We start from the raw sequence: 16282 nt of genomic DNA on the forward strand, positions 1-16282 counted from the left end.
CAGTGATGGTTACAGCCTTGGTTGTGCCTGGAAATCACTTTGGGACATAAAAATATTACCCAGGCCTGGCCCCACTCCCTCTTTACTTAACATCTTAGTTCTACTTTAATTGACATCCAGTGGGGTTTAGATGGTGCTGTATTTTACAGGTACCCAAAGGTAATTTTAATGTGTAGAATTATTGAACTTACAGACCAAGAAGTGGCTTGTGTACTTACAAGCATGATAAATAAGTAAATAAAAATGCCCTTTAAGTCAGCAGGAAGAGTTATTAGGACAGTTACTTTAGGGACTGAAATAAAGCTAGATCCCTCACTAATATTAACAAAAATAAATTCCAGACAGATCAGAACTGTGATGTACAAAGTAAATCAGAAAAATACCTTTCCTTTAAATAGTTATATTTTATTATACATATTTCAAATGCGTAATTTGCTTTCCAAAGACTTGTCCTATATGAAACATTGTATATATCCAGAATCTTAAGACATGTTTATATCTGTTGAATAAAAAATTTCACTTGTGGGAGGAAATTTAAGCTGCCCATAAAGATTAATATATCAGGATGTATATACTTGTAAAACCTATAAAAATTTTAAAATAAACATGCAACAGTAAGGAAATAAATTCTTTTCTTTTCCTACACTGAAATTTGATGCAGAACCACCTTCGTAAGAATCGTCCACTTAGTTTGAGATCCACTAGTCTGTACAATGAGTTTTTGTTTAACAATTAAAAATCATAGTTAATATTTTCCCCATAAATGTGTGCCAAAGCTAGCAGTGTGTAGTTGTGGTTTTTTAATATTTTTATTTTGCAAACTTGATACAATGAGCATTTTTTACTTATACAACTATTGAAAGTTTTATATGTAGGAAGAATTAAAGAGTAACTTTAAAGTTGCCTGTTTGATCTTCCATGACTATAAATATTTCTAATGGGTTAAATCTTATTTTTACTTGTAATTTATGTCAGAGTAGCCATCACTAATACAGACGAAATTTTAGGGTACATTTTTGAAATGAGTGTACTGCCAGCTACAAGCCTGTGAGGCCAGGTCTCATAGCTGAAAGGGGATTATTCAAGCAAATTCCTCAGATAATCCATATCAATAAACTACTTTGCCTGAGTTCCTTGCATAACTATAAGGAAAGTATAATAACCTTATCCTAACTAAGTAGAAAGTATTTTAATATTAGCAATCTGGTCTATATTGTCATTTTTAATAAGACAGTTTCTTTTGATTTAAAACTCTCCTGCTTTTCTACTGGTTGCTGGTTTTTTATTTTATAGATGAAATTTGAGTTATTTGTATATTGTATGCTATTTCTCTCTGTTAGAGAATGCATTCATCAACACACACATATTTATAGTATACATACTCATCAACTTTAAAATTATCTTTTCACTTTCCTTTGGTGGTTTTTAGTGAAGTGGCATTTTTAAATTTTTGTTGAGCTTATCAGTCTTTTAATTTAAGGTATACCATGTATGCTTTTTTTTTTTAAATAAATCTTTCCCTAACTTGAAGTTATAAGGATAATTTTCCTATAATTCAAACATTAAAACTTGGCTATTCATAATCATGTCATTAATTTAACAGGAACTGAATTTTGAATATGGTGTTAGTTTGAAATGGTTCACTGAAAATTTTGTATTTGGATATTTAATAAGAAGTAATATATTATTAAAAAAAGAGGGAAACCAAAGAAAAGTGATATACCTAAAGTAATTCTGCCTTCTTAACTATGGTTCCTGGTTTTCTCTTTCCCAGTTGAAATTTGTGTGTTTTTGCTTCTAAAGCGGGCTTTAAAAATTCTTAGCTCCTTAGGTAATTATTTAATTCTCAAATTTTCTTGGAAGCCGATTTTAAGAGTATTATGCTCTGGAAGAGAGTAGATATTTTTGAGAAGATTTTTTTTTCCTGCTTAAACTAGAGTTTAAGACTATCATAAATTTTTGATATGCGACTTTCTTATTAGAAATTAAGATGTAATCAAGAAGGCGTGGAATATGATAACAAAGAATGTATAGTTATTATCTCTCAAGCTTTTTTTTGATAGTCATAAAATAATTTTTAGCATGCTGCTAAGTCGCTTCAGTCGTGTCCAACTCTGTGCGACCCTATAGACAGCAGCCTACCAGGCTCCTCCGTCCCTGAGATTCTCCAGGCAGGAACGCTGGAGCGGGTTGCCATTTCCTTCTCCAATGAATCAAAGTGAAAAGGGAAAGTGAAGTTGCTCAGTCGTGCCCGACTGTCAGCGACCCCATGGACTATAGCCCGCCAGGCTCCTCTGTCCATGGGATTTTCCAGGCAAGAGTACTGGAGTGGGGTGTCATTGCCTTCTCCGAATTTTTTTTTTTTTTAGCATATATAGATGCTAATATTAATATATGAAAGTTAAGAAATATTCTTGGATGAGAGTATATGTTGTGATTTATTCAAATGTATGATTGACTGACTCTCCACATCCTCAAGAATGCTCTGTTTCCAGGGGCCCAGCCAGAGCAAGGAGCATGGCGTATTTTGGGGAAGGGGAGGGACCCATCCATATGGATAACGTGAAGTGCACAGGAAATGAACGGTCCCTGGCCGACTGTGTCAGACAAGACATCGGAGACCACGACTGCCGCCACAGTGAAGACGCAGGAGTTATTTGTGATTATCTTGGGAAAAAAGCATCAGGAAACAGTAATAAAGGTATGTCACCTTCTGGGACGTTTCTGTGAAGGTCAAAGAATACTCAACCCCTTGTTATTGTTTTGAGCAGTACTTGGGTAATGAACTCCCTTCCCTAAGAATATATTCAATCCCTTGTTCCTTCTGCTAGTATTTAGAGGCAGTGGTTCTTCACCAGCTTTCCTGTGTGGGAGTCCCAGAGAGAGCAGAGTTCAGGGGCAGGAGTGGGTTTAGAGGATTTTGTAATCTCTGAGATTGTCTCCCTTTGACATTCTTAGCCATTTATAACCATTCCTTCTTTCAATGTAATAAAATTGTCAAACTTGCTGGTATCCTTGAAGGTTTAGAAATGATATTTGCTTCATAAAAGCAGGAAAGAAATGAAAATTTAAAGGTGAATCAGAGAAGGGCACTTCTTCCACTCTTATTAATATCTTAACAGGGATAGCTTTTTAAATTAATTGCAAAAAGAAAATTATCTTTTGTAGATTCTACTTTCTGAAATTTAAGAATGTAAGGAGAAGGCAATGGCACCCCACTCCAGTACTCTTGCCTGGAAAATCCCATGGACAGAAGAGCCTGGTAGGCTGTAGTCCGTGGGGTTGCTAGAGTTGGACACGACTCAGTGACTTCACTTTCACTTTTCACTTTCATGCATTGGAGAAGGACATGGCAACCCACTCCAGTGTTCTTGCCTAGAGAATCCCAGGGATGGTGGAGCCTGCTGTCTATGGGGTTGCACAGAGTCGGACACGACTGAAGCAACTTAGCAGCAGCAAGGAAAATAAGAAGTAATCTTTCAGTATAATACAGTGATGGATAGTTCATATTTAGATAAATAGACGAGTTCATAGAAACTGAGTTTAATTTTTATGAAACAAATACTGCTTTAAGTGAAGAAGGGGAAAAACTAGCTCTTTTGGAGGAAACTATGGTTATGTTTTATGAAAAGAACAGTCATTTATTTATGTAGATTAAAAATTCATGGTTTTGATACTTAAGATTTTCTTAAAATCAGGTGTATCTATACTTGAGTATCCTCTTTTTCTAGCATCTTTTAATAACCATTAAAGAAATCCAATAAATTGGATATTGTTAATATGATTCTTCATTATCTGAGAGTCTTTTGAATGTGAAGAATATTTGCAACCCTTTATGTTTTGTTTTATATTATATATATATGTATTACATGAAATAAACATGATTTGGTAAGCCAATTTTTCCTAACTATAGACTGTAACTTAATTAAATTCCCTTCAGTAATTTAAATATAGTTACAAAGTAAACATAGCTAATTCTTTGGATTATGGAAAATTTCTTAAGCAGTAGAAAAACATAAAAATTCAGTAACTGTGAAATATTTTAGTATATTTTTATGTAAAATAAACCTATCTTACAATATGAAATAACCATATTTATTTCATCATTATTAATACATTTGCTTTAATGCCTTCCAAAGGTGTAGCAGTGCTCATTTTGATACCTTTCCATGGTCCCCATGCTACCATATCTGAAATAAAAAGATTTTATCTTAGACCAACTGGATTACTGAATCTGACTTATTAACTTGTTTATTTTGTGTTGAGGTTCAAGACCTGTTAACTTCTATAAGGTGATTAACTCAAGCCATCAGTTTTTGATCATCTAATGGGATCCTTTCATAAATGGATTCCATTTTACTTTATAACTTTTTTATAATAGTGAATTTTATGGCTTTCAATAAATTCTACTTTTTTGCAATCTGGTACTTTGCCCCAGAATGATGTAAACTTTTGGTTTTGCTTGCTTAATTTCACATCATTCTTTGTGTTGGCATTATATGCATTGACCTGACTTGGAACATTATTGGAAACTTGTGTTTTTCTGGTATCTTCTACCTCACAGTGTCATGTAGAGGACTCATATCATAAGAGATGAGGATTAAGGTTTGACAGCATGCCTCTGAGCTCATTTGACAAATTAGTGACCTTGGTACACACTGCTGAACCTCTTTCTCCATGAAGAAATATCTATGGATATTTCTGTTTGGCTCCCTTTTACCTGGTTATTATGGCAGAATATTAATGCTGACTAGACTTTCATGGTCTTGGCACAATTCCTACCTTTTCTTCCTACTCTGATAGAAAAACAGTACATACTGTATTTTACACTTACATACTTAACCATCCCTGGGTTGGGAAGACCCCTTGGAAGAAGAAACGGCAACCTACTCCAGTATTCTTGCCTGGGAAATCCCATGGACAGAGGAACCTGGCAGGCTCCGGTCCACAGGGTCACAAGGAGTTGGACATGACTGAAGCAACTTAGCACACACACGCACTTTCTAAAATTATTTTTAAAACTAGTCACACCTTATTTACTCTTCTTTTATATACCACCTTTTCATATATTTTCAATTTAACTCTTCTTTTTTTTTTAATACTCTTGACAGAAATCTGTTATTTTGAGATGTTTGACTGCATAGCCTTAAATCCAATTTGCCGCTTAAACTGGCTTCGTAAATCCTTTGCATATATTAATATGCTATTTGAATAAATGTAAATTTGTGTCAGAATTTCTTCCTGGGAATGTGCTTTGCTTCTCTGAGTTACATGTGTATATGTGGCTTGGAAGAGTGTTGTCTGTGACAGTTAAATAATTCAGATCATTATTTTTTGTAGTCCTCTTGTTTAGTATTTCTGAACTCCTGAACAGTCTCCATAGTCAGCAGAGGAGTAGGTGTGGGTGCCATAAGGACGATGCACTAGATAGGGCCAGACCATTCCACAGTCCATGAAACGTCAGCTGACTGTGGGAAACCTCATAAAGTTCCATGGCTACTTGTGAATTATTGTTGCCTTTGTTAATTGAGAAAACAACGTTCAATTTTTATTATAAGAAAGTGAAGTGAAGTGAAGTAGCTCAGTCGTGTCTCACTATTTGCTACCCCGTGGAGTATAGTCCACCAGGCTCCTCTGTCCATGGGATTTTCCAGGCAAGAATACTGGCGTGGGTTGCCATTTCCTTCTCCAGGGGATCTTCCCAACCCAGGGATCGAACCCAGGTCTCCCACATTGCAGGCAGATGCTTTAACCTCTGAGCCACCAGCGAAGCCCATTATAAGAAAAATAGCCTATAATTTGAAGAGAAAAGGCACTTTAAAATAGAGGAAGCAGCTGCAGGGAAATGCGTCACTTGTATCTCTTCCCTAGTATCAGCAATGTGGTAGTTTAATTAAAAACCTCGTTCTGCTTCAGAGTCCCTCTCATCTGTTTGTGGTTTGAGATTATTGCCCCGTCGGCAGAAGCGGATCATTGGTGGGAAGAATTCTTTAAGGTAAAAGTTTCTTCAGAAGTGATTTTCCATATTACAGAATTATTTATACAGAGAGAGAGGGGATTACAAATTGGGACATTTTCTACTATTATATAGTGGATTTGTCTTATTTTCTAAACTAAATACAGATTACACCAATAATTTCACTGCCCTTTTACCTATATTTATTTATATAGACCATGTTCCTCAAATCAGTATCCCCTGATATATGAGATGGGTTGCAGAAACAAACTGACTTACCAGGAAATCTGAAAAATTGTATAACTACACATTTATTTAATTTAGAATATATTTGTTTTGGACTTGACTCATTCTTAATATAATTTTGTTGCTTATTGAATTTACAAATGGAAAACCAGTGCTTGGCTTAGTAGATATTTCTTCAGGGGAATTCCCTGGACCTGGCGGGCTACAGTCCATGGGGTTACAAAGAGTCAGACATGACTGAAGCAACTTAGCATGCATGCCAATGGTTAGGACTCTGCGCTTTCCCTGCCATGGCTCAAGTTCAATCCCTCATTGGGCAACTGAGATCCCGCAAGCCATGTGGCATGACCAACAGAAAAAAAAAAGAAAAGCCAGCTTCTTTAGGGTGTTTAGGTGAGGGAGAAAATACGCTTCAAATCATGAAATATAAAGAAGACACAAATTGTTTCCAAGGATGTCAGAGTTAGGGGCTATGCACACACGTGTTCTAGGCAAATCTTCAGGGTGTTCTGCTCAAAGCTGTAGGAATATCATTCTCAAAGTGGGAAAGGAGTTCACATTCTCAAGTCTCTTTTATACTCCTTTCCTCCTACCTGCATGCCTAAGTCATTGTTTTACTGGATGATGTGCCTTGCTTTTCTGATGAGTGGCTTACTTTCTTCTTAGGGGTGGTTGGCCTTGGCAAGTATCCCTCCGGCTGAAGTCATCCCATGGAAACGGTAGGCTCCTTTGTGGGGCCACGCTCCTGAGTAGCTGCTGGGTCCTTACAGCAGCACACTGCTTCAAGAGGTATGTGTGTACCTTTCCAGATAATGCATTTTGGCCCTTGCTTACCAGTTCTTCCAACCCCTTCCTGCTCTGCAGCATACTGGACACTTGGAGTGTCAGAGACAGGTACAGGCATTCCTCGTCTCCTCCAGTGGTGTCGTGGAAGCAAGGGGGTAACATTAGGAGCAAAGAGAGCTCTCAGGAAGTCACTTGCTGACTCTGGTATTAAAGCAAACTCTAGGTTTAGGGAGAAGAGAAGATGGGTCTTTGGAGGGGAGGCAGCTGTGTTATTGCTTCTCCAAGAACATGTCTGAGGATGTAATCATGTGCCCACAGAGCTGGAAGAGACCTCAAATTATTTGCTTCTGAATGCTAAGGAATAGGGAGTCCACGTTTAGTGTTTTGATTTGAATTTTAGAACCTTCGAGTCTGCTTGGTGTTTTGTGTCTTCTAGAGAAAGACTTTTCTGTGTCTGTGTGTACCTGTCAGTTTGCATCCTGGTTATTTCCTGTTGTCTCAGACATTTTGGGGTTCCCTGGTGGCTCAATCGGTAAAGGATCCGCTTGCAGCGCTGGAGACATGGGTTAAATCCCTGTGTTGGGAAGGTCTCCTAAAGAAAGAAAGGGCAAACCACTCCAGTATTCTTGCCTGGGAAATCCATGGGCAGAGGAGCCTGGCGGGCTGCAGTCCATGGGGTCGCAAAGAGTTGGACCCAACTTAGCGACTAAACCACCACCAGGCATTTTATCAGCCCAATCTGAAGTCTTTCCAGTTCAGATTGGAAGCCCTGCAGAGGAATTCGGTGTGCCAGAGTCACACTGCTCATGGTGGCGGCACCTGCAGGACCTGGTGGTCCTTTCTGCATGTCCTGTGCCCTTTAGTGGCCCTGGATAATGGCCATTTCCTCAGCATGAATTTTAGTGTTTAAAAATGTGTACCATTGCTTGGCAAATATTAATGATGACTGAAGCAAGGTGATGAATACAGGGGTTTCACTATTCTAATTTTGTATATTTAAAAATACTCAAAAAATGTTTTAAATAGAACATTTCCATAGTGTTAAAATATTCTTACAACCAAAAATTCGTTCTGTATTTTTTCATTTGAGAGATTATGTGGCTTCGTTGTGTATTTACTATCCATCCCTGTCGATTTTGTTTAACTGCCATATGAGTGTGTTAAGTCCTATTGTAAGATGCAGGCAACCACAGAGTATTTATTCTCCTACTGGTGGATAGTTAGGTGGCTTCCATTCTGTCATTACTAAAAAAGAGTGCTGCGGTAGCTGTATGGGTCTCATTGGTCCATACCCGTGGGCGCATTGTTCTGGGTCCAGGAGTGTGGGTGTCACTCATACTTTGTAGGCACTACTGATCTATGTTCTGAGTTACTGCATCTGTTTATATCACAGCAGTTTGTAAGTTCCTGTTTCCTCACATCCCTGTCTCAATTTGCTACCATCAACATTTTCAGTTTTTGCCAGCCTTAGAGAGTTTTTGGGTTTCTTCTTAATTCTATTCTTCTGATTTTGTGTCTTCTTCTTTTGTGAATTATTTGTTCATATCCTTTGCTTATTTTTCTATTCAATTGTCTTTTATAATTGATTTTAACATTTTTTGGATACACTTTGTACAGAGCCTTTGTTATTATGTGTTACAAATACCTTTTACCAATCTGGGGCATGTCCTTTCACTAGCTTAAAGTCTTTTTCTTATGAAGATATTTCAATTTTAATATTCTTAAGTGTGTCAGTTTCTGAAGTCTTATAAAAGCTTTGTATATCTTATTTTTAAAATCCTTCTTTAGCCCCATAAGAAGATACTATCCTAGTTTTTTACAAAAAATTTTAGTTTTGCTTTTCCTGTTTAGATGTTTAATCTGTTTACATCTGTGTGTGTGTGTGTGTGTGTGTGTGTATGGTATATGGTATAAGGAAGGGACCTAATGATATATTTTTCCTTATGGATAGCTAGTTTATGCAGTACTTTTAAAAATTAAGCATTCCATTCTTTACCCACTGATATGTCAATTGTGTTGTTAAGTTCTCATATATCTTTGCTTCTAGAATCTCTATTCATTTCCTCTTACCTATTTTGATAAATACTTATGGACTAATGTTCCATGTTCAAAGTGCTGCAAAAGACACAAATCTGTATTTTACATATTTTCTGTCATTCATGGGTAATAGTTGAGTTTGAGAGTTCACCTATATATTGGTAGGTTTATTATATTCATGTGTTACATGAGTGGTACAGACAATAAAGATTCATTTATTAACTTAACAAAAAATTACTGAGCCTATAATATTCCCAGAAATGTGCCATGCACTAGAAATATCTTGGAGAATAAGACAGATAGCACCCTTGTTAGCATGAGGTTTTATTGCAGTTATAGGAACCCAGAGGAGGGAGACATATAGGATGAAAAAAAGTAAAAAGTGTCATTTTTAAAATGAGGTCTTTTCTCCATAATATTATTTAGATACATTCAGCTTATTAAAAACCCAGATTCCTGAGCCGCTATCCTAGATCTTCTGAATCTTAGGAGCTAAGACCCAGGAGTTTGCATTCTTATCAAGCATCTTTGATGATTCTTATGAACATTAAAAGTTAAGACCCTCTTGCTCCTGGATAGAATAGCATATGGTCTGGACATTTGAAGAAAGATGATGAGAAAGAATATAATGGAGCTAACAGGATACTTATCCTTGCCCTATTCAACATATTCATAGCTAAGCTGAAAAAGGACACTGATGGCAAGTTAATTATATTTTTTGATGCCAGGAAATTGGTAGGGACACATAACAGGTTGGAAGATAGGATCCAAGGTGGCAAAGGATCTTGATAAGCTGGTTCTAACAAGTGATGTGGAATAAAGAATAAAATGCTGCCTTCAGTTTGGGAACCATGACTTAAATGCAGCGCAAGTGAAAAAGGCCTTATGGGTTTTAGCATCCTGCAGCCTCAGGGGTAAAGAATCTACCTGTCAAGGCAGGAGGCATAAGAGATGCAGTTTCCATCCCTGCGTTGGGAAGATTCCCTGGAGGAGACAGTGGCAACCCACTGCAGTATTGGGATAATCCCATGGACAGAGACGCCTGGTGAGCTTCCATGGGGTCGCAAAGAGTTGGGCATGACTAAGAGTGACTGAGCACGCATGAAACCTTAATAGAGTCAATGAGGTAACGCGGTTCCACAAAGTTAATCAGCCTTGGGCAGCCCTGCCAGAACAGCACCAACACAAAGCAGCGAAGAGCCTTGCTCTTCTGTCCTACTGTGCTCAAGCTGTTGTCGGGGGCAAAAACGGAGAGAACTGTGCTCAGTTCTGAGTGACATCCTACGAGAAAGCGACATGGTGCACCAGGGAAGGCAAGCAGAAAGGGGCGATTATCAGGAATCAGATTAAATTTACTATGTGTTGCTTACTTACATACCACAGATGGTAATGGGAGGTAATTTTCATTTTAGCATAGGAAAGAGGTCTGTTGTTGGGACAGGTCCAAGCTGGAGTGGGATGTATGTGGGAGGAAGAGTGAGTTCTGTTATGGAGTCTGTTCAAGCAGAGACGCTGAATTCATGTATTGGTAGAGGCTGGAGGCAGAGATGTCTAATGTTGAGAACACAGTGGTGAGAAAGGATAAAGCATATTTGAAGGATGGCAGTTACTAGGATCACGGATCCAGAATGTGTACAGTGGAGTTACAGTAAAGAAGCAGGAATGGTCTGGGATGTCAGGGTAGTGAATCTCTGTTTCATTTCCTTGGTAGTGCAAAATCACTAAAGGTTTTTGAGCCTTGAAATAGGATCAAAGAGGAGTTTTAGGAGATATGTCATTAGAGATATATGGGATAGATCTGAGGGGGAAAAGCAAAGCTATTACTCTACGAGTCTGTGAACAAGCTTCAAATTATATGAAAAATATTTGCATACGTGCTTCTGTCTTTTTTTCTAGAGTGATACAAATTGGCCCATGTCCAAGTGAGTAAACCCACTGTGGTAGGAACTTAAGGGAGACTGGTTGAAAGGCTACTATAATAAAGGTAGAAGGTTGCAAAGGAGAGGAGGGAGAGAAGGTAGAGACCCCAAGAGAAATCAATAGAACTTGGTACCGGGTAACCAGAGAATGAGATCTGGCCATTAAGACCAAGGTTAGTATGGCCCAGCAAGTGTTCATGACTGGGCCCCCAGGAGTTGGAAAAACAACACTGATCTAGAGAGCCACTGAAGTTTTAAAGTCCTCTGGTGTGCCTGTTGACGGATTTTATACAGAAGTCAGGGAGGAATAGGAATAGGGTTTGATGTTGTCACTTTGTCTGGCATCCGGGGACTTTTATCCAGGATTGGGTCAGAGCTGCCCCTTGGAAAGCGTGAGTAGGGCGGTACGCAGTGGGTCTCACGTCCTTTGAGGAGCGGTGCTCCCAGTCTTGAGGAAGAGATCAAGCCCTTAGCCTTGGAGTGGGAGCAGTGACTCCAAGACCCTAGACTACCAGAGAACTAACCCTGCTGCTACTGCTGCTAAGCCGCTTCAGTCGTGTCCGACTCTGTGCAGCCCCATAGACGGCAGCCCACCAGGCTCCCCTGTCCCTGGGATTCTCCAGGCAAGAACACTGGAGTGGGTTGCCATTTCCTTCTCCAATGCATGAAAGTGAAAAGTGAAAGTGAAGTTGCTTAGTCGCGCCCGACTCTTAGCGACCCCATGGACTGCAGCCTGCCAGGCTCCTTTGTCCATGGGATTTTCCAGGCAAGAGTACTGGAGTGGGTTGCCATTGCCTTCTCGGACCAGAGAACTAACCCTAGGGAGTATGAAATAGTGAAAACTCACACAAAGAAACCATTAGCATATAAAACCTGGCATTTTCCAACCACCAGTAGCACCCTGTGCAAGACATGTCAGCTAAACAACAAACAAAACAAAAATACAAATCCTATCATCAGCAGACAGGATTACCACCTCACTCAGCCTTGCCCATCAGAGGAAAAATAAACAAACAAACAAAAACTCACCCTATAGGAAGCTTATACAAACAACTGGACCAACTTTAGGAGGGCAGAAACCAAAGGGAAGAAGGAATTCAACCTTGAAGCCTGGGAAAAGGAGAGCTTAAACACAATACTTAAACAAATGAAAAGGCAGAGAAATACTACACAAATGAAGGAACAAACTAGAAACACAGACGTCCAAATAAAAGAAGAGGAAACAGGCAAACTACCTGAAAAAGAATTCAGAATGATAGTAAAGATGGTCAAAAACCTTGAAAAGAGAATGGAGAAAACCCAAGAATCAATTAACAAAGACCTAGAAGAATTAAAGAATAAACATACAGAGACAAACAACACAATTACTGATATTAAAAATACTCTGGAAGGAATCAGTAGCAGAGTATCTGAAGCAGAAGAACGATGAGTGAGCTGGAAGATAAAATGGTGGAAATAGCTTCTGAAGAGCAGAATAAAGTAAAAAGAAGGAAAGAACAGGATAGTCTCAGAGACCTCTGGGACCTAAATGTAAGACCGGAAACTAGAAAACTCTTAGAGGAAAACATAGGCAGAACACTCAGTGACATGAATCAAAGCAAGATCCTCTATGACCCACCTCCTAGAGTAATGGAAATAAAAACAAAGTAAACAAGTGGGACCTGATTAAACTTCAAAGCTTTTGCACAGCAAAGGAAACTATAAGGCGAAAAGACAACCCTCACAATGGCAGAAAATAAAAGCACATGAAACAGCTGGAAAAGGATTAACTTCCAAAATATATAGGCAGCTCATACAACTCAATACCAGAAAAACAGCCAACCCAATCAAAAAGTAGGGAAAAGACCTTAACAGACATTTCTCCAAAGAAGACAGATGGCTAACAAACACATGAAAAGATGCTCAACATTGCTCATTATTAGAAAAATGCAGATCAAAACTACAATGAGATATCACCTCACACTGGTCAGAATGACCATCATCAAAAAAGTCTACAAAGAATAAATGCTGGAGAGGGTGTGGAGAAAGGGAATGCTCTTGCATTGTTGGTGGGAATGTAAATTGATACAGCTACTATGTAAGACAGTATTGAGATTCCTTAAAAAACTAGAAATAAAACCACCATATGACCCAGTGATCCCACTCCTAGGCATATACCTTGAGGAAACCGAAATTGAAAAAGACACATGCATCCCATTGCTCACTGCAGCACTGTTTACAATACCTAGAACATGGAAGCAAGCTAGATGTTCATCAAGAGATGAATGGATAAAGACGCTGTGGTACACAACGGAATGCTCAGTCATAAGAAGGAACGCCTTTGAGTCAGTTCTAATGAAGTGGATGAACCTAGAACCTATTATACAGAGTGAAGTAAGTCAGAAAGAGAAAGAGAAATATCTTATACTAATGGATATATATGGAATCTAGAAAAATGGTACTGAAGAATTTATTTACAGGGCAGCAACTGGAGAAGGCAATGGCACCCCACTCCAGTACTCTCGCCTGGAAAATCCCATGGGCAGAGGAGTGTGGTAGGCTGCAGTCCATGGGGTCGCTAAGAGTCGGGCACGACTGAGTGACTTCACTTTCACCTTTCAGTTTAATGCATTGGAGAAGGAAATGGCAATCCACTCCAGTGTTCTTGCCTGGAGAATCGGGGGAGCCTGGTGGGCTGCCGTCTATGGGGTCACACAGAGTCGGACACGACTGAAGTGACTTAGCAATGGAGAAACAGACATAGACTTGTGAACATGGGGAGAGGGGAGGAGAGGGTGAGATGCATGGAAAGAATAATGTGGAAACTTACATTATCATGTGTTAAATAGATAGCCAACCAAAATTTGTTGTATTGCTCAGGAAACTCAAACAGGGGCTCTGTATCAAACTAGTGGGATGGGGTAGGAGATGGGAGGGAGGTTCAAAAGGGAAGGGATATATGTATACCTATGGCTGATTCATGTTGATGTTAAAATCAACAGAAAACAACAAAATTCTGTAAAGCAATTTTCCTTCAATAAAAGAAAAATACATTCAAAAAAAATAAATGGCAACCTTAATACCACCAGTAAAAAAGAAAAAAAGACCGAAGTTACAGTTCCAGCTCCTCCAACTCGTCATTGTTGCACTTTGTGGAGACTATTTTAATAATTTAATAAATAAGTTTATTCTAATTAATTATTTATAATTACAAATAATAAATATAATTAAATTAAAAATAATTTAATAAACAGCAGCCTCAGTTTTCTCATCTTTTGTAAAATGAAGGCAATAATGTTCCACAGCGAGGAACAAATGATCTACAAATATGTAAAGGTTTTTTATATCTGTAAAGTTAAGAACAAATGTTGGTTGTTGTTATGGGAGGGTTCAAAAACAGGAATCAAAGATTATTATTAACAAAAGTAGAGAATTCAGGATGGTTTTATCCCACTGACTATTGGAGAGAAAGGTAGGAAACTGCAGAGAAACTGGATTCTTGGGCTAAGATTTTAAGCAAAATAATTCAGTATGTTCAGTTTAGATTTTCCTCCTCTTGCTCGAGACTCCTTGTCTTTCAAGTTGATCTCTCTCTGCTAAAAGTAGACCTTGGGGTTCAAGGCTTAGAGTATTAAAGTAGGGAAATTGTCCAAAAATTCCACTTGAGGTTGAAAACTTTGATCTGACTTTTGAGTTTCCTTAAACGTTTTTCTTTTTTAAGGTACATGTTTGGGTTTGTTTGTTTAAAGGTCGTTATTCCTCTCTTGGCTTGCTCCTTCTAGATTATTGCTTCAAGTCAGTAATCATCTCATTTGTGTTTATTAACCAAGTGTCTAATATATTACTTGGCGCAAACAGACCCCCTAAATGATGGTTACATGATGAAAGTGGGGGATCAGTTGCCAGATAGTGGATATATTTAAGAATGTTGGACTCTTTAGAAGATGGTGGTATTTTAAACCTAGATCAATGGATAATTCCTTCCATATGTCATTCTGAATTTCTTCCCATTATCTGCACAGTATAAAATAAAGACAGTTGATTTAAGAGCAGAGGGGCACTTGATGATATGCAGCATTCTGACTTGCTTTGGATAGAATGCAAGACTCTTCATGTTAATAGGGAGAAATCTGTTTTGCTAAGGTGTTACGCATCCATCCGACTTGGTCTGTTGTTTTGAAGTGCCCAAGGAGGCTACAACTCACATCTTTATTACAGTAAGTTTTTTGAAAGCCAGTGATTAGAGGACAGTGACCAGTGATTAGAACAAACTCCAAATTTTGTCTTCTGGGTTCAGGGACTTTGGATTAAAACAACCTTCTTTTAATCATCAAAAGCTTGGAAATGTGCAAAAATAGAGAATTTTTCTCTGGAATTGTAGACACTGTAGTGTAGAAGGGGCTTCCCAGTGGTACAGTGGTAAAGAATCCGCCTGCTGATGCAGGAGATGAAAGAGACATGGGTTCAGTCCTTGGGTTGGGAAGATCCCCTGGAGGGGGAAATGGAAACTCACTCCAGTATTCCTTTTTTTTTTTTTTAATATACATATTTTTATTTATTTGGCTGCACTGGGTCTTAGTTGTGATACGTGGAATCTAGTTCCTCGGCCAGGGATTGAACCCAGGCCTCCTGCATTGGGAGTGTGGCGTCTTAGCCATTGGACCAGCAGGAAAGTCCCCCACTCCTGTATTCTTGCCTGGAAAATTCCATGGACAGAGGAGCTGTCGGGCTATAGCTCATGGGGTCACAAAGAGTCAGACACGACTGAGCAGCTGCGCACACATGCAGCACACTGTAGTGTAGAAGCAATGTGGTTAGCTCTGAGAGGTTCTCTTCCTCCAAAGGGCTTCCCTGTGGCTCAGCTGGTAAAGAATCCGCCTGCAATGTTGGGAGACCTGGGTCGATCCCTGGGTTGGGAAAATCCCCTGGAGAAGGGAGAGGCTACCCACTCCAGTATCCTGGCCTGGAGAATTCCATGGACTGTATAGTCCACGGGGTCGCAAAGAGTCGGACACGACTGAGCGGCTTTCACTTCACTTTCACTTCCTTTTAAATTCTTGGGAGTCTAAGCTAAGGCCCACTGGGAGGGGACCTAGATTTCGTGTTTTGAAATTAGCTCTCTCACACCCTTTTCCTTTCCATTTGTATTTCTACTGCTTTAACTATCAGTGAAGTGTTAAGTCACTCAGTTGTGGCCGACTCTTTGCGACCCCATGGACTCAGCCCACCAGCCTTCTCTGTCCATGGGATTTTCCAGGCAAGCATACTGGAGTGGGTTGCCATTTCCTTTTCCAGGGGATCTTCTGGACCCTGAGATCAAACACTGGTCTCTTGCGCTGCAGGCAGATTCTTGGCTTAC

General features: G+C 39.0%; 1 protein-coding gene across 3 annotated transcripts in view; it reads left to right on the plus strand.

The window, feature by feature from the left end:
- Positions 1 to 16282, plus strand: part of PRSS12 (serine protease 12) — an 82735-nt gene that overhangs the window by 55496 nt on the left and 10957 nt on the right. For all 3 annotated transcript variants that reach the window (XM_069593397.1, XM_069593398.1, XM_069593399.1), the window contains 3 exons: positions 2496 to 2701; positions 5917 to 5995; positions 6869 to 6991. In XM_069593397.1, coding sequence (XP_069449498.1) covers positions 2496 to 2701; positions 5917 to 5995; positions 6869 to 6991 — 408 coding nt within the window. The remainder of the gene's footprint in view (positions 1 to 2495; positions 2702 to 5916; positions 5996 to 6868; positions 6992 to 16282) is intronic.

The sequence above is a fragment of the Ovis canadensis genome, chromosome 6, assembly GCF_042477335.2.
Source record: "Ovis canadensis isolate MfBH-ARS-UI-01 breed Bighorn chromosome 6, ARS-UI_OviCan_v2, whole genome shotgun sequence".
Lineage (NCBI taxonomy): Eukaryota > Metazoa > Chordata > Mammalia > Artiodactyla > Bovidae > Ovis > Ovis canadensis.